Source organism: Metarhizium robertsii (genome assembly GCF_000187425.2).
Source record: "Metarhizium robertsii ARSEF 23 chromosome Unknown MAA_Scf_2, whole genome shotgun sequence".
Taxonomy (NCBI): domain Eukaryota; kingdom Fungi; phylum Ascomycota; class Sordariomycetes; order Hypocreales; family Clavicipitaceae; genus Metarhizium; species Metarhizium robertsii.
The window spans coordinates 2,678,905-2,698,903 of NW_011942160.1; the positions used below are offsets into that span (position 1 = coordinate 2,678,905).

The 19,999-nt window shown below is 52.4% G+C and overlaps 6 protein-coding genes across 6 annotated transcripts; 2 read left to right on the plus strand and 4 right to left on the minus strand.

Moving 5' to 3' along the window:
- Positions 1–242: 242 nt before the first annotated feature.
- On the minus strand, positions 243–2,472 carry MAA_05627 (NIMA interactive protein; the record flags this gene model as incomplete). The annotated part of the gene is made up of 2 exons (XM_007823625.2): positions 243–2,234; positions 2,290–2,472. The coding sequence occupies 2 exons, from the start codon at positions 2,470–2,472 to the stop codon at positions 243–245; spliced, it is 2,175 nt and encodes a 724-aa protein (XP_007821816.2).
- A 926-nt stretch (positions 2,473–3,398) lies between these two features.
- MAA_10820 (uncharacterized protein) lies at positions 3,399–4,340 on the minus strand (the record flags this gene model as incomplete). Its single annotated transcript, XM_011412739.1, has 1 exon — positions 3,399–4,340. One exon carries the CDS (start codon positions 4,338–4,340, stop codon positions 3,399–3,401), a length of 942 nt encoding a protein of 313 aa, XP_011411041.1.
- An 895-nt stretch (positions 4,341–5,235) lies between these two features.
- Positions 5,236–6,490, plus strand: MAA_05626 (integral membrane protein DUF92; the record flags this gene model as incomplete). Its single annotated transcript, XM_007823624.2, has 3 exons — positions 5,236–5,421; positions 5,478–5,559; positions 5,622–6,490. The coding sequence occupies 3 exons, from the start codon at positions 5,236–5,238 to the stop codon at positions 6,488–6,490; spliced, it is 1,137 nt and encodes a 378-aa protein (XP_007821815.2).
- A 5,411-nt stretch (positions 6,491–11,901) lies between these two features.
- Positions 11,902–13,910, plus strand: MAA_05625 (Glutamine synthetase, beta-Grasp; the record flags this gene model as incomplete). Its single annotated transcript, XM_007823623.1, has 7 exons — positions 11,902–11,904; positions 12,030–12,065; positions 12,136–12,228; positions 12,784–13,118; positions 13,186–13,355; positions 13,415–13,524; positions 13,581–13,910. 7 exons carry the CDS (start codon positions 11,902–11,904, stop codon positions 13,908–13,910), a joined length of 1,077 nt encoding a protein of 358 aa, XP_007821814.1.
- A 1,119-nt stretch (positions 13,911–15,029) lies between these two features.
- Positions 15,030–16,889, minus strand: MAA_05624 (cystathionine beta-lyase/cystathionine gamma-synthase; the record flags this gene model as incomplete). The annotated part of the gene is made up of 3 exons (XM_007823622.1): positions 15,030–15,764; positions 15,862–16,608; positions 16,707–16,889. 3 exons carry the CDS (start codon positions 16,887–16,889, stop codon positions 15,030–15,032), a joined length of 1,665 nt encoding a protein of 554 aa, XP_007821813.1.
- A 1,093-nt stretch (positions 16,890–17,982) lies between these two features.
- Positions 17,983–19,755, minus strand: MAA_05623 (Cytochrome P450 CYP619E1; the record flags this gene model as incomplete). Its single annotated transcript, XM_007823621.1, has 4 exons — positions 17,983–19,046; positions 19,103–19,482; positions 19,546–19,609; positions 19,662–19,755. The coding sequence occupies 4 exons, from the start codon at positions 19,753–19,755 to the stop codon at positions 17,983–17,985; spliced, it is 1,602 nt and encodes a 533-aa protein (XP_007821812.1).
- Between the last annotated feature and the right edge of the window lie 244 nt (positions 19,756–19,999).

The window sequence follows — 19,999 nt, forward strand, 5'->3', positions numbered from 1 at the left end:
ATGCCACAAAGGATGTGGTATTTGAGATGCAATTTGTGTCATGCTGCCTCCTGAATCACGTCAAAAAATGCCGCAACGGTTCGTATTGTGAAAATAGCATTCCATATCATCATGTAATGGTTGGTATATGTGCGCTGAGCACAAAGGCAGAACGCATGCCTTGCCAATCAATTCGCTCATATTCCGCAGCCCCCTCAAGCAACCCATGCTGGATATCATAGACCAACTCCGATGTAAGTGCTTCATTCCGCAGTGCCCGAAATAAGTGTTTCCAATTCCCGTGGACTAAGTGTACTTCGCCTCCTTGACGCCGCCTTGCCGACCTTGCGATCTCGTTTCCTCTTCTCCGGCTTCTCAGTCTCTCCTGATGGTGACCGAGGCCGCTTCACAGGGTCGCCATCCATGGCCACTTCGCGTTCAGTGCTCGCTTGAATTTGCACATCAGCCACTGCTATATCACTCTTGGTTGGTTTTGCAATAGTCGGCCTTGACACGCCTCTTGTCGAGTTCCGCGCCGCGCGCAATTTGGCCCGTACACGAGCAGCATCTGCCTCCTTCTCAGACGCTGCCAGCTTCGCGGCGATGTTCGATATTGTCAGAGGACTCTGCTGTGGCCCAGGCTCAGCAGTACGCGGTAGGATTGGTTGAGATGCAACGCGGCTTTCGACTCGTCGCTGTGCCGAAGTTGTTGGGCATATGGCTGTTTCCCCGGGCTCTTCTTTGGCCGAGGAAGGCTCCCCAGGAATCTCAATTTCCTCCCGCTGAAAAGTCTCAGCATCTCGTTTTGGAAGTAGTGCATCGTCCAATGACGTTCTTGAAGGAGATCGAGGACGCTCTACCAATCTTTGGATCTTGCTAGGCAACATGGACTGTCGTGCGAGTGACCTGGGCCGGACTGGCAACGACCTCATTGACTTTGGCTGCGACATTCTATTCTGGCCCGTCTCGTCCCCAACTCCGCTCGGTTCGCTGGGAAGTGACTGCATCTCCTCGCTATTCCGAAAACCGCGGTTCCCAGCCGAACTTGAATTGCGAAGAGGACTTAGCTGTGGAGGCTCAGGCAAAGGTATGGATTCCAACGACTCATCCAAGCGCTGGCCAACTGGCTCCGGTTCAAAGCCATTTAACATGCCATTGTTGGCTGTAGTTGCGACACGCTCATCGGCTGGGACGTCGTCTTCATAATCCGTCATTTCGCTTTCATAATCCTCCTCTACCCTGTCGTATCCTTCGCCAGGAGCTTCGAATATTGGGCGATTGCCAACGCGATCGGCTGGGCAAGGGGAGCGCATGAAACGCTCTGCTTCCTCCTCCTCCTCCTCTTTGACAACGGATAGTCCCATGACGGCGTCTCTTGTTTCCTCGACATCGTTGACACGGACGGGGCTTAGTCGCAAGCCCATCTGCAGTTCCTCGTCACAGACAGATTTGCCATTAGCAGCCATTCTCTTTCGCCATCCGTCAATTAGATGCACTGCGTCCTTCCACCGGGTTTCCATCTTGACCCATCCAGTCTTGAGACGGTTGATCTCGTCTTCTCTAACCATGACTTCCTCAATGGGTACGAATGACGGATTAGTCAATATCGTTCTCATATGACCCATGATCGAGTCCAGCTCGGCTGCAATCTCTTCGCAGCTCGGCCGCTTATTAACCTCGCCATCTCCCTTGCTCTCCTCTGTGCAGCCGCTCATGTCACGTAGTTGTGCCATAGCTCGCTGCATCACGCAGAGTAATGTGTCATTCTCTTCGGTCAGGTGCTGCGCCAAGTTGGAAAGCGTCGTATTTGTTTCGCTTTGCAGCTCGTTGTCACGGCCGAACAAGCTCCCGTCAAGAGTGGTCCTGTCCCTTTCTCGGCCAGTCTCGCCAGTCACTGTGATTACTGTCACCGCCGGATTGCCCCTAGAGCCTCGCGAACGGCCAGCTTCCCCCAACTGTTTCTTCAAGGTGTCTATCTGTCGGTCGCGCCTCCGAATTTCTGTGGCACATGAGGCACGAGTCTGAGCGACGAGTGACTTCATTCGCGCCACGTCTTCTTTCAGTGCCCTGGCGTTGGCCTCTGCCGACTTGAGCTGCGTCTTCAGCATCGTCTCTGTTGCTGTTGCAATGTCGGCCTTGCGTTGTGCCTCTGCGTGCTTTTCGGTCAAACGAGCGGTATCACTTGTGAGCTTCAAGTTTTCGGCACGCAAGGCGCGCATGGCAGTGGAAAGAGATTCTCGGTGTTCGGCATCGCGCTGTACCAGTTGTTAGCTTACCAGTATGTGTATTGAGGCCAGAAGTACAGCGTACGTCGCGTCGAATGATCAAATCATTCAAAATGCTAATAATGCGTCCCGAAAGGGCTGCACCATCCTCGCCACATTTTCCTGCGCCTGCAAAGTCGATTGTGTCGCCATCGCGCAGCAATCCTCGTGAGAGAAGCTGGTTGTTGATGTACAGCGACGCTGTACGGAGGTTTTCGGCGTCGATCATGGCAGCTGTTTGGGAAAATAATTGTCAATTTAATTCCCAAATACCATGATGCTACAGACAGGCTTTGCAAGACCGTTTCTTCAGGTGGCTGTGATGCAAGACGGATTCAATGTCTCCAAAAAGGGTCCCGTGCGACGAAGTTGTGTTTGGTTGCTATGTGGGGGACATGGAAGTAAACAAAAGGAGTGAGCCCTGCTTACTAACCACCTCATCACTAAGAAAGATACTCTGGAGTCCGTAATACTTGGACCTACAGTGAGGAGGATAAGGCGCATTATTCAATTGAGCAATGCAATTGATTGATGGTCTTGTAAATATGCCTAGCTATACATTTTTATTTATTTGATCCCATATATGCACCGTTTCTGAAGTGACGTAGCGACTCCAACTTTCTGTACCTTGGACTCTGGATGATCCCTGAACCACTACGTTCGTTGGTCTAGCAGGGGTCGTGGGATTGTGAAGCTGTGCAGACTCTATGCCAATGTCTCATGAAGCTTTTTGACTGCACATACGAATGATCAATATGCATTGACTCAAAAGCAGTGGTAGCACACAGATAACTGGTGTACGATTAACGGGGACCACAGGCTTGAAACCCCGGGTATGCACGTGTAAAGCTTCCAACGCAGCTCGGAACACGACTTGAGATCCTATAATGAGTGTCAGTTTGCTCATACGTTGTCATCATCTTATTTCAATAGTACACAGTGGAACGATATCAACTTCAGACGAGGTTGAGAAGATTGTTTATAACGCGGTTGTTTTCGGCATCCGCCAAATGACAGATCAGAGTTGTTCAGATCGTTTTTAGCGCTTTGATGGCCCCGCGGCGTCATCATGCTAGGAAATGGATAATATAACAGGATAAAAAAAAAGAACTGCACATACGTTGGTGGAATTTGGCCTGATGACACTGAAGCATTTCACGTCTCCGGCTTGAACTTGCCACGTTTCTCTCGCATAGCGTCCACTTTTCGTCTGTCTTCTTCAAATCGTCGAAGAAGAGCTGCTTGTTGCTTCTTGCGCTCCTCACGGAGCTGGAAGCGGTAAAAGTTCTTCAACTCAGATTTCTTCTTGGCAGCCTTGTCTAGCATTCGCTGCTTAGCCTCTTCAGCTTCGCCACGGCTAGCAGGTGCCGCCCTTCCACCTTTTGTAACCGTGACGAAGCCATCCTCATCCGGCTCATTCCGAAGCCTTTTGGCCAATTCAATAGCCTCCTTCTCCCTACGGTTGTATGCGTTGAAGAAGGCGTGGACAGCCGCTTGTGTGGCAGATTTATCAACTCGTGAGAGTTGTAGATGCTTTGATACCCACGACGATCCTAGCTCTGGAACTTCGTCTGCCATATTTTCTCCCCAAACAGGATATTTTTTGCTCTTTTGAACTTTTGCGATCGCCTTAAGCACTAAACGGACGCTCCTCTCATCGGCAAGTAAAACCACTGCCGTGCAACTACTCCTGTGCAATTGCCTTGTCCATATCTGCGGTAATTGGGAGGCTTTTTCTTCCAGTTCCCTCTCTTCAGCTTCGACGTCCTTCATCTTTCGTTTCCTTGCAAAGCCTTGCATCTTTGTTGCTTGAGCAGGGTCAACAGGCAAGGCAGCTGTGGCTTCATCGTGGAAGAAAATGGTCTCGAAGCGGCCAGCGCCTACGAGATTCGTGAATACTGCTCTGAAGTGAGGCTCAGTGCTATCGGCTGGAACGTTCTTCAAAAAAAGACTTCGGGAGTCGTTTGCGGTAGGGATCTTTGGCGTATTTCGGCGAATGCGAACTTCGTGGACAGCGCTATGAGGGAAGGAAGGCATAGGAGGCATGCGAATCGGCAGAACTGCGAACTGGTCGCTTTGTGTGTCACCGGAAGCCATCATGAGAAGCCGGGTGTATAGCCCTCAAGATCAGGAATTGACGGCTAGGATGTGATTTTGCAGCAGATGCAGATGGAAAACCCGACATGATCTCGTAGTCTGGCAGGAAGAAAAAAAATCGGGCCCCACATCTTATCGATTACTGAGCTCTGCTGCTTCCACTGTACAGGAGATCGTTCCAAAGTCACATTTGAAGAGTAAATAGATGTGATTTTGTCAAATTTTAAATTCTATTTTAGTCAGACGAGATAGAATTTTTTATATACCGAGACGTTTCTATTGCTGTGTCATACTGCCGTAATGGGGTGTTGGAGTCAATCAGCTCGACCAAGAATCGAAACATACAGTGCGAGGACTTCTGTCAAACAACAAACCATCGAGAGTAGGTTAACATCAAGTTAAAAAAATACGAAGTTTCTGAAATTTTTCCGAATTAAATGTCTAACATATTAGCACAATCCGTAGAACGCAAGCCCGACATTACGATGGTACCATAGTACCGAAGCTGAAGTGGTCATTGAACCTCGACTAGTAGTACACGGAGATGAATGTTAGCGCAACCAGTCTCGAAACTAGCCAATATGGCCCAAATAATGCGTAGACAATAAAAGTCTTTGCATTAGCATTATATACGTGATTTGTCTCATATTTAGACTTTTTTTTCTTCGCCTTTGGCGGATACTCGAGCTGTCAACTGGTTGTTTTCTCACGATCAGCCAGCCCTATGATCGTGCAGGGCAGCCATAGCTCTCCGGCGCTAGTCCGGAACACGTCCTTTTTGACGTCAGCCGCGCACACCTTGACAAGCCCAAGCTCAAACCCACCGTCTCTGACAGCTCCAGCAATCGCCAACATCACCAGCTTGACCGGACCTGCTGCACCGTCGCTGCTAGCCATGAAGGCAATTATCGCAATACCGGCGACTCTCGCCCTTATCCTTCGAGCCTGGAGCAAGAATTCTCTTACGCCCGCTGGCCTTTTCGCCGCGACGCTCACGGCGATTGCCCATGCGTATCATCCGTGGAATCTGCCCTTTGCGCTGCTGTGCGTGTTCTTCCTGGCAGGAACACGGGTGACACATGTATGGACTGGCTTGTCTGGTGGCCGCACGGCTCCGAGTGCTAACGCGATTGGCAGATCAAAGAAAATGTCAAAGCTACGTTGACTTTGCACTCCAAGGGCAGCTCGGGCGGAGAAGGCCCAAGAACACACGTCCAAGGCATGGTGATGCGCCGCGTTCCGAGCATAGAATACAGGGGTTACTAATATGCAGGTGTATAGTGTTTGCAAATTCGTTAATGGCGTCGATACTTGCGGTCGCCCACGGATATCAACTTCGAGCCAGAGCTGCGGCATACGCCGACCCGAATACCCCCAAACCCAAAGGCAGCATGTGCTATTCATGGGGCGGCGACCTCTTGGTTGTGGGCATCATTGCCAACTACGCGGCTGTGGCCGCTGATACATTCAGCTCAGAGCTGGGCATCCTGTCCAAGAGCCAGCCGAGATTGATAACATCTCTGACGCTACGAAAGGTACCCCGGGGAACAAACGGAGGTGTCACGCTACTTGGACTGGCGGCCGGCCTCTTTGGGTCCATGGTCATAGTGGCCGCTTCAATGGTATTCCTACCTGCATGTATTCCTGAAACGGCACCAACCCTCGGCGGCGGCGCGCCTTGGACCCTAGCCCAGAGACGGGTGTTTATGGGTGGCCTCGTAATCTGGGGTGCATTAGGGAGTGTCCTCGACAGCTTCCTCGGAGGCATGTTCCAACGATCAGTCAGGGATGTGCGATCTGGCAAGATTGTCGAGGGTGAGGGTGGTAACCGCGTGCTGGTGTCTGCAACTAGCCGTGCTGCACCAGAAGCTGCTGTGGACGGTGGAGATGGAGGCAAGGCTGGAGCAGATAAGCAAGATGGCTCGGCCATTGACGACCAAGATGAGGACGATGCCAAGTACAACCTCAGGAATAAGCACCGAAAGCCCAGCTTCGGGGACCAGCGGCCGTCAAGGGTCATTGAGAGCGGATGGGATCTCTTGGATAACAACGACGTCAACTTTCTCATGGCAGCCATCATGAGCGTGGGTGCTATGGGCGTGGCTAGCTGGTACTGGGGGGTACCTGCCGAGTCGATTTTGAGTCCTTGAGATGGAACATCAGAAGGTTACATGTTGACGAAGTCCACCTTTACATACGGGCGCGCGTCTATATTTGGAAGCCATGTTCATCTAGAAGACTCGTGGCAGACAGCGTGGGATGTTCGGATGCATGCGAGTACTACAGCGTTTATGGTACAGCAGGTGGTGGCCGAGCAGATCTGGAATCTGGGGAAGTTTATCCTTCGACTCACAAGGGGGGGTGGGTGTGTTCCGAACATCGGAAGCAACTGATAAGGTCGAGCTTGAATTTGAACGATTTTGCCCGCCGCTGCTCATCTCTTCAGCCCAATACTGCCGAATCCTTTGGATGACAACTTTAGACAGACACCCCCTTCTTAGAGAACCAATTGATCCATTCCTCCCTCGAGGCAGAACGACATAGTAGTAGCCCCCTGATCGAGATTAACCGACAGCCCGGGCCGAGATACTTGTTGCCTGACACACGAGCTCCATTGTATGCCAGCCAGACTACCGAGTTTGGCAGCGAAGCACATGTTAGAAACTTCACGCACACTGCTGACTACCGAAAAATAAGGTGAACAAATCACATCACGGGTAAAATAGACTTATCAGTAGCCAGCCGGAGGGTCCTCAAGGCTCCGCAAAGTGTCTGGTCGCACGTTAGCTCCTCGAGATCCCTCGGTCCGGGATCGGGAGAGTCAAGGAGAGAAAAAATGGGGGGAAGGGGAGAAAATAGCACTGGGTGAAGAATCATCCTCCTCTTAGATTGCTTGTGATTACAACCTCCCTCCATCGTCAAAGATTGGGGACGGACGCGTTTGCCAATTGACGTGTCTGGAAATCAGGAGCTGTCATTCTGTGTTGTAATATGGATAGGATGAATGGATCTACACCAAAAAAGCGTAAAGGGGGAGGGGCTAGCGTTCTCTGGGGCGGGCAGGAAACAGGGTCTGACCCATATGGAGGGGTGCGATATCATTGTATGTATGTACATATGCGGGGGGGCGTATCAATTGTGTCTGCTCTTGCCTTTTCCCTTTGCGCAGATCGGGAATGCGCAAGGCACGGCTGGTCGGCGAATCTACAAGCACCACCACAAGCGTTTGTTTGAAGATCCCGTCCAGCGCTCTAGGACTTGACGGGTAATTTAGAAAAGAGATATGTGCAAGGAATCTCATCGTAGCAATGTCACTGTTTCGAGCGATTTATTTCGCCTCAAAGGGTGGCCGTCACTCGGGCTCTTGATGCCGAGACAAGACAAGAAGCTATGCCATGTATATTCGTGGCGTCACACATCACAACGCGATGCATCGCCGAAAAAAAAGCCGCAACAAATGCAGGGCATCAGTAGTTCAAACCAAAGAAGAAAAGGAGAACATCTGGCTTCCTGAGTCGCGCTGCATGGCGAGTGACTGTGTTGTGATGTGAAACCCACGATCGGGTCACAGTACGCATGAGCGGGAATAGGAGCAAGATTCACAATGTCAAAAAAAACATGAAAATTAAAAAATTCCCCATAACGTTGTTTTCGTCAACCCGCGATGCCCCGAAAAGACCCGTTTTGGATCGACTAGTACTAATGTCTAGCGATTTCGGGGGGTTCTTGCACACAGCTAAAAATCGCGCCAAAATTCTACTACAAAGCACACAGACAATATCAAACGCTTAAGCTCGCGAAAGTTGCGGGGTCATGGGGATGATGTCTGGTGCTCTTCAGCGAATCAGCGTTTGACGATAAGGTGCACAAGTGTTGACTTGACATGCTTGGGGGGAAGCCAGGGGCCTGGCCGGGCTGGGGTTTAGCGGCGACGACAATGGAGCCAAAGGGCCGGTTGGGAAGAAAGACGAGAAAAAAATTCCCAAAGTAAGTAAGGACAGGCGTGGTTGTTTCCGACAAGCCGAGCTTGGAGAGACTCGGTGTGAAAGTTACGTGATTGGATTTTGTTGGGGGACCTGAGGAAGCGCGGTTGCAAGGCTGATGGCATGGGAATGCAGGTCTGGGGCGCGCCTCCCCAGATTGCGCAGGCTGACGGCGGTAACGGTGTCTCATGGTGTGGTTTTAGCCCTGCATGTGGTGCGTAGGAAACTCAAATGCGGCTGCTGGGCTAAGCGGCAGGAATGGAGCGAAAGGGTCAATTATTAACTTGTGGCATCTGCTCTCACATGCCCGATGAAGAATGACATGTGCGGGAGCGCCCAGAGCCAAACATTGAGGAGTCGAGTGTCGTGTGCCGCCGTTCTGAGCCAAGACGGTGTCTGTTCCGCCCCGGGGATGGAAATTGCCAAGGTTCCTGCAACCCCCGGCTTTTGCTGGCCGGGCTGGGGCACTTGTGTCCGGAGACGAGCCAGGCTTTGAGACGGGTGTTGTTGATGCAAGGTAACAAAAAGGAACATTCGGTGCCTGCCGCAATCATACCGAGGGGTGCCGAGTCGGCGCAGGTTGCAGCGAGAGAGGGTGTGGGAGAGGAGCGTTACTGTACGGAGCACTTGACGTTGCCAGAAATAGTGTTCGCGTTCGACTTGAAGATTGATGATGATCGTCGTCGTCGGCCGCCGTGACGAAAGAAGGGCACATGTGCACCGTCTGGTGACGGCCAAGACATTGGGAAGGTTCAAACGGTGAGGCCGCGCGCCACAATGCCCAGCCTCCCAAGACCAGCCAAGGTTTGGGGGGCTTCGTATCGAGGGATCGCATCACGGCTCGTTTACGGGCGGAGTAATGTCAAAAATAGCATCGCAAGGTGTTGCCGACCAATCCAAGTCCAAAACGGCGCGCACAGCCTCACCAGGCGTCAAGTTGGGCGTCAATTACTGTGGCCAGACGGTATGCTCCTGCCAAACGTCCGCAAGGTCAGCCTCCAGGCGCTCATTCAGCGCCCACCAGCGCCACCCGCCACAGGTGCCGCTGGTTCACCTGGCCAACTCGGCCATTTCATGTCCGGTCGACTCCACTTATATTTGACGATGCTACACGGCCGGGTGCCTGGAAAGCGGCCGTCCAGAAACGACCAGACGAGTCAAGGGCCAGCGGCGATTTACATTTCACAGCAGTGCTTCGGCAGTGTAAGTACTAATTATGAAAATACAGGGTTCCTTGCAACGTCTGCAAGTGAAGTCACGCCCGCTCGAATTTGATGGCCATGACGATTGCCGTGCAGTGTTTGAATTGGATCAATCTGGAAAACTATGGAAAACCGGTTTGAGGCGCATCCAGTGTTGATGTCAGCGTGAGCGACCGACCACAGTAGACTGAGCGGGGTGCGTGGGTATTCAATGTCGATTCTTTTCCCGATGTCAACTGGTTCGTTTTGTCATACCCCAACAATGACGACTGAAGGCATTCGACGACTCAAGTCCCTTTGGCCATGTTGCATTTGAGCGTAAGACAATTTGTAAAGGAACAAAATTGCTTCATCATGGCCAGAGCACTGCATCAATAGTGCCCATCGATGTGACACCTTGGGGCCAGCCTGATTCTTGGCACAGGGAAAAAGAGCAACTGAGAGGAAAACGGCGGTCCAAGGCCACCCCGCCATTTTCTTTAAACGCCAGCAAAAAAGCACGTGCTTGTACCGGACGCCCAAAACTGTAAGCGAGGTACATCTCCACAGTACCGTGTCTGGGCAGGCAAAATGAAAGTGGCTTCAACGGTCGGTGTAATACGGTCAATAGGTGACGTCTGGTCAATCTTGTCGGGTGACACACAAGGTCAACTGGTCCAGTCCAGCCCCTTTCAAGCAGTGTCCTCGGGGGCTGTCTGCTGTCTGGTCACTGCAACACACAGCAAGCCCGGGCCGCACACCAATGGTTACCACCATAACCTTGATGCAGGCGGCATGTATGCAAGTTTGCTTTTAAGTGTAAATGAGAAACCTATCAGTTATAACGTGCAACATGTAGCCTGACGGATAGCAGCGCATTTGCACGGATCAGCTTGGCCTACGTCGTCGATGTTATTTGTGCCATGGCCCAGGTTCCCGTCCATGTCTCTTCAATGCTTCTTGAGATGCGTCTGGACCCTTGATTTACGCGCGCCGCCGCTACCCGCGAATGCCCTGCAGTGTCAGTCCTGTACATATCGACATGATGTATGTATGTAGCACTCTGGTCCTCTGGAAGCCCTTCTCTGGCCAGGCCACACAAACGTCGGACCGCCAAGAGAGATGGTGAACAAGACGGCTAATCCTGGCAAACTGTTGGCAAATAGTACCGTGGAAGGGCGTGCAAGCGTGTGTCATGGGCCTGTTACGAGTCATAGAGCGAAGAGAGTGTCGCGCCTTTGTTGGAGACGAATCAATGACTGCTGCCAGGGCCTTGGCTTCACGATTTGACCATGAACGGTTTGGAGCATCAATGATGCGTTGCACATACCGTACACTGTCATCCCGCTTGGCACAATAGCAATTGTAATAGCGTCAGCACGACTGGTCAGCGATGGCTTTGACTGACCACTTGTATTCTCCTGATAACCCGAGGCCGTTTCCCCAGACTATCTATCCATCTGATGGCCGAAGCCGCAGACGGGCAGAGCACAGTCCCAGAGGTCCATCGACCAGTTGACATGTCTGGTTCAAATCGATGTTCCATGTCCGCCTCTTGTTGGGCAGCACGCCACGTAGCGAAGCGTTTCAGGGCTTTTCAGGGCCTTCAGGGCTGTGAGCGCGCCCAGGGCTGGACGATTGCAGCCAGCGCGCCACTGAGTCTTTGACGGAACTTGACGAGTCCCCACTGCCCCTCCGTTCGCAGGGCAAGAACCGAGGTACTGTACCCCAGCGCAAAGTACTCCAAGTACTCCGATCCCAGCAGTACATACACGACACAGCTAGTCCCGTCGCCCTCTCCGAAGGGCAGGCTCCGGGTGTGTCCCAGGCGCGTCCCAGGCTCCCCCCCGTCGTGGGGCCTCCCAATTGTCGACAAAGGCCAATGACACGATCCAATCTGGTGGACTCTTTGGGGCTTGTTGCGGCGAACACACGGCGGCGCCCACTCACGGCCCAGCACCGGAACCAGCGACCAAGCCACTGCGTCTTTGTATCTTTCCTTATCTATACCTCGTCGCAAGTCCCTCGCCGTTGCAGGCGCTTCGTGGTCAACTGGCGCCCCCCGCGACCTGCCTAGTCCTTTTGAGGGGAGGGGGTGTGGATAAGACTTTTTTGCATTACGGAGTGCTTGAAATGGTTTCCTGCGATACCGACCTCTGGACGCTCGCCTTGGTTCGGTGGCTCGTTGCGCCTGGATACATAAAAGACTCGCCGCCCCAGGTTTTGACGATTTCAGGAACACCCGTCCGAATTAATTCATCCCACATTTGGTTGTGTTTGCAGCTCCCCCTGATACCCAGCTGTATATGCTCTTTGCTACACAAAGGCATTGAATCTATTTTTTTTCCTCCGTTGTTGCTCTGCTTCTTTACACACTACCCACAAAACACCGCAACCATGGTAAGTCCATCTTCAAAGTGCTGCCGTTGCGCTGCCTCGCTTTCGTCCAATAGGAGCGCTGCCAGAACCCTGCATGCAGGCACAAAACAACCACTCCAGATTGCTAACTGCGCTGCTATTACCAGGCGAATCGAGAAGTTTTGTCCTCCCGAACGGAGACTGTACGTTTTCTTCTTCTTCTTTGGCCTCGAAACCGAACTGCAAATATGCTGACTGCACTGCCTTTTTCAGCTCAACAAATACCTCAAGCTCGACCAGAAGGGCTCCATCATGGCCGAATACGTCTGGGTCGACGCCAACGGCGAGACTAGATCAAAATCGAGGGTGAGTTTGAGCCCCGGCGACCCCAGTCAATCAATGACAACTATCCTCCGCCTCCCTTATCTCTGGCCAACCCCTGCCTGCAATTTTGCCTGCACACGACACAAATGCCCTTGTGGCTTGCCAGGTCCCGACTTGTTCCGTCAGCATTTTGGACATGCTACTTTTCTCTGGGCGGCGGCGTGGAATCCTGGCGCTGCGAGTGGCTGTTTCCGGGTCACACGAGGCCGAGACGGGGGGCGCTTTGTTGACTCTAGAGTCTGAGCTGAGCCACACGCCTGGCTGGCGCTGCGGCGAAGCAGGCGACTCTGCGCCCCTCAGCCACGCTCAGAATAAGAAAGCCACCCCGCATCAGCGTCACCCCGAGATGGTCCCCACTGGCACCGGCCGAGCGGACCAATCGGTGTCCGGGCTTCGGGGGCCCTCGGTGCCGTGTGCGGCGGCGTGTGGACTGCCCCAGCCCATGTGTGATACCCTATGACGTACAGCATATTGCAGATCGGATCAAGTCATGCCGAGTACAGAATCGCAGAAGCTAACCGTGTCCGATCGCGATAGACCCTCGATGAGAAGGAGTACAAGCCTGAAGATCTCCCCGTCTGGAACTTTGACGGCTCCTCCACCGATCAGGCCCCCGGCGAGAACTCTGACGTCTACCTGCGTCCCTGCGCCATCTTCCCCGACCCCTTCCGCGGCTCTCCCAACATCATTGTCCTGGCTGAGTGCTGGAACGCCGACGGCACTCCCAACAAGTTCAACTTCCGTTATGAGTGCAACAAGGTGATGGAGGCTTATGCCGACCACGACCCCTGGTTCGGCCTCGAGCAGGAGTATACCCTCCTAGATCACGATGACCGCCCTTTCGGCTGGCCCGTTGGCGGTTTCCCTGCTCCGTATGTTGCACCGTGCTTGTCAAAACTAGTAGCTTTTGAAAGTACATGCCCACTAACAGCCTTATAGCCAGGGTCCTTACTACTGCGGTGTTGGCAGCGGCAAGGTTGTTATGCGAGACATTGTCGACTCACACTACAAGGCCTGCCTCTACGCTGGAATCCACATCTCGGGCACCAATGCTGAGGTGATGCCCGGTCAGTGGGAGTACCAAGTCGGTCCATGCGTTGGCATCAACAGTAAGTACACCCATGTGTTTGTTCAATGTTGTGGCCATGGATGCTAATCAGACCTCCAGTGGGCGATGAACTCTGGGTTTCTCGATTTATGCTCGCTCGCGTCGCAGAAGACTATGGCGTCAAGGTTTCATTCCATCCCAAGCCTATGAAGGGAAATTGGAACGGAGCTGTAAGAATCCCCAAGGGAAAAGAAAACTTGTTTTGCTTGTGGCTAACTAGCTGTAGGGTATGCATAGTAACTTCTCAACGAAAGAGATGCGTGCCGAGGGTGGAATGAAGCATATCGAGGATGCTCTCAAGAAGCTCGAGCCCCACCACGTCGAGTGTATCAAGGAGTACGGAGAGGATAATGAGCAGCGTCTCACCGGAAGCCACGAGACTGGCTCCATTGATCAGTTCTCCTGGGGCGTCGCCAACCGTGGCTGCTCTATCCGTATCCCACGGGAAACTGCCGCCAAGGGCTATGGTTACTTTGAAGATCGCCGACCTGCCTCCAACGCCGATCCTTACCGTGTCACCAGGGTCCTCATGACCTCAATATTCGGCAAGTTGTGAGAAGCTTGTTTTGCCTTTACTCTTTTACCACTAGACTAGCATTAATGGTTTCGGTTTCATTGCCATGGCGTTTTGGATGAGATACACTATGGAAGGATTTTAGTAGTTAGTGAATATATATTACACAGTGCAATAGACACTGGAAACATGTTACTTTTACTGTGTTGACATGGTGTTGCCGTGGTGAATTGTTTGCCGTGTAGGTTGAAGTGGTAGGCTGAGATTTTGACGTGAATGAATGACTGGTAGACAAGGTGGCAGCGCTGCCATATGGTATCCTGGAAGGGCTATTGAGTTGCCTTGATGCGCGCACAGGACGCTGCCAAAACAATGACGTGAGTAATGGTAGCTGATGTATTCGGTTTGATAACGGCATACGGGATTAAGCACGGGAACTGCCTTGTTCTTTCAATGCTCTCTTCTTTCTAGTTGCCCATTATAGAATTCACTTGAACGTCGCCTTGATGATTTGAGTGTGGGAAATCAGCAAGGATTCCGTCAGCACTGAGCAATTAGTCCCGAGACTTGATGGATTCCTTGGAAAAAGGTAAGTAATGGCAGTATTTTATAGCCATGCTATTTTGAGTATACCAATTGCTCGTTTTTAGTAAGAAAACAAAAAGCAGTTGTTATCCAACAGCTGCGCCAAATCAATGGTCTAAATATACGTGCCAATACATTGTTGTCGGATCACGCCCTTGAGCATCAGGGAAGAAACGCAGAAGCTGACTCGGATCGTATACCGCAATATAAGTAGTCATTGCGATTGTAGCCACAAAGCTTGTGGTGATGGCGTGGCCTGGAATGACATGGATTTATCTAAAACCAAGTATCGTCCCCGGAAGGATATACTAGCCTACGGAAAAACAGCCACGTCATGGACTTTATGACACATGGTTTGCTTGTATAAACGTTTCACTTGGACCTAGTCTTTGCGGTGTCGACGAGTCCAAAGTGCGCAACCGGGCTGCTGTGCATCAAGACTAAGATAAATGGCCCCTTGTTTCTCCTTGCGCTATTGATAAATTGTCTGTCGGCGTTTGTAAAGGCTCCAACGACATGTAGCTAGCTGTCTGCTCCGGTAGCGACGCCTTCCAGCAAAAGAATTACTCAACCCACCTACTGAGTCTTGCTCCCCTTCTTCACCTCGATAGCTACATTGAGAGCGTCATGAAGCGTATCCAACAAGTCTTGCGCATCTTCCAAGCCCGCTGATATCCGGACACTCTCCTCCTTGACGCCGCATGGCCGCAACGCCGCAGCCTCATCCTTGTCCTTGCCAAACATGAACATGTTATAAGCAAGCATGATTGTGACGTGCCCACCAAGATGGGGAGAGGGGTAGAAGCCGCAGCGATCATAGAATGCCCTGGTCGTCTCGACACTGTCGAATTCCACCGTCAAGAGACACCCGTACCCCGGGTCCGGAAGCTCCGGCGTGCTGCGGCGCTTGAAGGCGTCGTAGTTGGCCTTGCTCGGCAGCAGACTTGGGTACTGGACGTTGACGACCGGCGAGTCGGGCTGGCCGATGGTTTTGGCGAGAAATTCAGCCATAGCACGGGCGTTATCGTTGAGGCGCGACGTCCGCTCGAAGTAGTCTTGGGAGTTGGACAGGAGCACCTCGGCATCCGCGGCGAACAGCTGGTTGTGGTGAGACGCGGCGAATCGCTTAGATAATTCGGCGTAGTGAGGCGAGAGGGGATTGAGCACGATGGATCCGCCGAGAACGTCGGACCTGCCGCTGAAGGACTTGGTGAGAGAGGTGAGGAGTAAGTCGCTCTGCGCGAGGACATCGACGTTGCCAAAGGAGCTTAGGGTGTCGTCGACGATAAAGATGAAGCCATATTTTTCGGACTAGATGGGGGGGGGAGGGATTGTAAGCCTAGAGTTTGACATGAAGTAGGAGACTATGGCAAAAAAAAAAAAAAAAGAGTAGAACAGAGCGACTTACAAGTTGCTTTAGACGCGGCAAATCGGGGGTGTCAAGGGTTGGATTGCCCGGATACTCAACAATAACAAACGTCGCACCGCTCCCTTTGCTCTTTTGGCTCTCAAGCCACGCTTCCAAGTCATCGATCCCCTGCTTATCAACTTTGGGGGCATGCTTCCAACCCCCCGGGCTTTCCTCGTGCAGGAGCTCGTGAGTATTGTGGAATACGATGCCCAGCTCGACATTGACGAAGCCGGGGCGATACTCCTGCAGCAGGTTCTTGGCCGTAAAAACAGCCCCCATACCACTTGGATAGAGGAAAACGTCGTTGGATTGACACTGGACCTTTTGCGGATCGATTGCGCCATGTTGAAGCAGCTCCACGATGCGCCGTCTCAGCGGCTCGTGCGAGGGGCCCTCTGGCGTCCAGGTCGGCTTGGGGGGAGCATCTGCATTCTCAAAGGGCACCTCGGTCAGGGTGTCAATCTTGTCCAGGAGCTGCTCGGCTCCTCTGATGGAGAGGCCGATGCCCGGAGTGCCCCAGCTGAGCATCAGCGCCTTGGTGTGCTCCGGCTCAAATAGCACAGCGTAGAGGCGGTGGCCGGCCACGTCGACGACCTTGAAGATCAACTTTTCGGGGGAGATGGCAAACTGCTGGCGCTGCTGGTGCGAGACATGGCTGGCTGTGTATTTCCACATGACGGGGTCAAGGTATACCATGCATCCTTTGCCCTCGAGGCCGACGGCCTTTGCAACGCCTCCTGCAAGCTAGTTACGTGGTTCACGGGCTCGAATTAGCAATGCCCAAACGTTGTCAAACATTCCAGTTGGGGAGTTTATAGAGGCGAGGAGGGGAGGTCGCATACTGTGCGGACATAATGAGTCGGCGACAACCGAGGATAAATGTGTACGACTTTGGCCAATGGAGCCATGTCCCCATCACGGATGCCCTTTAACATGTCCCATCCGGGTATGTTGCTGATGATGCTATATGGGGTCTGGGGAGGCGGCGCATAGCCCCATTCGGACTCTGCCTTGAGAACAACCATTGCTGTTGAGTTGAGTGTCTTTTTTTATCGAAACAATGATTGGTTATAGAGTATGGTGTCTGCGGAAATGATTATGTCGTGAGCAACTCGTGGTGTTCCTGCGTTGCTTAAGTATCCCCCGCTCTGCACAAAGTTGACGCCAACCTTGGCATAATATCACCATGCAACAAAGCCACAATCCGTGTCAAAAATCGGCCTTGGCTGGCCCATTAAACCGTGCCGTCCATTGGTGGACCTGCCGTGAAACCTGCGTCTACTGAATGTGGCGCGTTATCAGTTCCGACACTCCGTATATTATGGACCGGTGCTGACGTGAGGCACAAGCGGACGAACCAGCCAACTCGCCCGAGCATCTGCATCTTTGGCCCATGAGCAGTCGATGCCTTTTTTAGAAAACCCCCTCAACTAGGGGCGTTGTCGAGGCCCATCCGTGGCCCAACATTATTCCGTGGGTCGGCAGTTGATGCCCAGATGCGGTGGCTTTTCGATTTGCGGCGTTCAGCTCCTCTGGTATAGCTTCAATTATCACTTCTGGTGGCGTTGGTGGAAGAATATACTAGCTAAGTTAAATTGGCTCCCAAGTGGTCAATATTTGGCCACAGCGCAACTCCAGTTCCTGAGTCTTGACACCAAACAGAGGAATCTAGATCCAGAACGGACGCAACTGCAGTCTGTGGCAACTTGCAAGATACATGTCCCCGTGGCCAAGTGGACGCTAACCTATCCTGATACATTATAGACAGCAACTACAGAGCATCATGCATACAGACGCTGCTGTGCTACGGTGTACTATATATAAGTGCCCAACTGCTGCTGTACCTCATGCACCCGAACTCCCTGTGATCTTGACCGAAAGACTCGTGTTGATTTGAAGAGAATCTCAACTCCAGTTTCTTTTCCTCCAAAGGAACGAGGCGGATGTGTTTTAAATTGGACGCCATCCATATCGATTATAGCCCATGGCAGCAAAGGCTCTGTTTGTTCTGCTAACGCTCTCACACCAAGAGACAGAAACCGTCTATTAGGAAAGAACGCCCAACAATGTATTCTTCATTGTTTCCCCAAAAGGCGATGTCAGTCTCACGCCCCCCCATCACCACTCCTTATCGTCGCTATATTTCGCAAACACCTCGGCTGTAGCCCGGCCGAACTCTCTCATAATAGTATCTTTGCGAGCTTGAGATCTGGGAGTAATCCTGCAAGGAAACTGCTTGGGGCAGACCAACAGCCCGGACGCGTAGGCTCCCTCGGCACTGACATCAGCATCCATCACGCGGCCTTCCGCGTCGACACCAGCTTCCATATTCAGTGCCCAGAGCAGCTTTGCCATGGCAATAAATAAGCTGCGCTCCGCGAGGTGAATCCCCGGGCACAGCCTTCTGCCACTTCCATAAGCATAATGGTCGCGCTTCTCCCAGTCACCATTCGCCAGCTCCGACGCCAGCTGCGGGACGCCAACGTAGCGCTCTGGGTTGAAAGTATCTGGATCGGCGAATCGCTCTGGATCATGCTGCATGCCCCAGGCGTTGATGATGATTTGGCTCCCTTTTGGAATCGCCATGCCGTCGATTGCATCGTCTTCGCCCACGACGTGGGGAAAGCCGAGAGGAACGACCGGACGCCAGCGCAGCGTCTCCTTGACGCAAGCGGCTACATATGGCAGTTGTGCATAGTCTCCCCATGTGGGCGATCTGTCCTCCCCTACTACGCTGTCGATCTGGTCCTGGGCCTTCTTCATGACGTTGGGCCATTTCGTCATGGCGTGGAGGAAGGTGACGAGGACCGAGCCGGTGGTGTCTGAACCGCCCTCCATGAGTGTGCCCGCCAGAAAGTAAAGTGCGTGTCGATCGAGAGGAAGCTTGCCGCTGTCCTCTTGATCGAGCGCGCGGTCGAGAAAGCAGTCGCGGGGTCCTTGGGATTTTCGTCTCTCCATGACCTTGTTGAGCCACTCTTGATGGAGACTGTTCATTTGTTTGCTCACATGTTGTGCTCGAGTGCGCCAGTTGCCAAACAATCTCTCAGGGAGATACTTTATCAAGGGAAAAATATCTACGGGAGGGGTACTGCCGAATTCTTGCAGGTCGGACCAAGCCTCCATGAGGCGGTAGAGCCTCTTCATGTGGGTGGCATTTATGTCGGGCGTTCGTGTTCCAAAGACTTGGCCGTGTTAGCACATCTTTGTGGCATTGCGTCGAGGGATTAAAAGAACTTGCCGAGACTCATGATGGTGCTGTTGCTGAACCGTTTTGGGTGCTGCATGAAATTCTCTGGTTCCTCGACAAAGTCGCGAACCATCTGGACAGCCTCGGCGTCCACGAGGGCAAGGTGATTGTTGACCACCATGCTCTCCATGAAGAATTGGTGAATTAATTTGCGACATGCTCGCCATTTACCCGAATACTGCATGAGAAGAATGTGGTCGCCTTGAGAAATAATATCGTAGCCGATATGAGACACCGGTCGATGGCTGTAAAGATTCGACTTTTTATCTACAAGTTGTTTGACGAGACGCGGCGATGTGAAGACAACGCAGGTCGCAGGACCCATTTTGAGTGAAAAAATTTCACCATACTGCTTTGCCCATTCTGCAAACCTGGAGATGGGTGCAAGTCAGTTTATGGCTTCCGAGTGCCCGGGATCAAGTAAGTCAACCCACTTCAGGTGCGTGAACGTGGTCGGAATTTGATGCAAGTTTCCAATAATTGGGAGCGTCGGTGGCCCTGATAAAAAGTCAGCTCGAGTCAATTTGCACGGAGAATCTAATCAACGAACCCGGTGGGAGTTTCGAGCCTCGTCTTCCTACCGATGTCACGAGATACGCGGCAAGCAGCGCAGCGAGCAGCCCGAGGGCAACTAGCATGGACATCGCGGTAGATTCTTCGCACAGTATTTTTCTGAGATGATTCAAGTCATCTGTTTGTGCTTGAGCTGGTGCGGGGTGTCGGATGTTTTAAATCGACTGTATGTAGCTGAAATGACAGATGTAAATTCGTAATAAGCTACATATGTACAAGGATGCATACGATTGCAGATGGCTTGCTCCAAGTCATATGAACCAATCGACCCAGTAATGCACCGGCACTTGGCGATGCATATTCTGCACGCGTCTG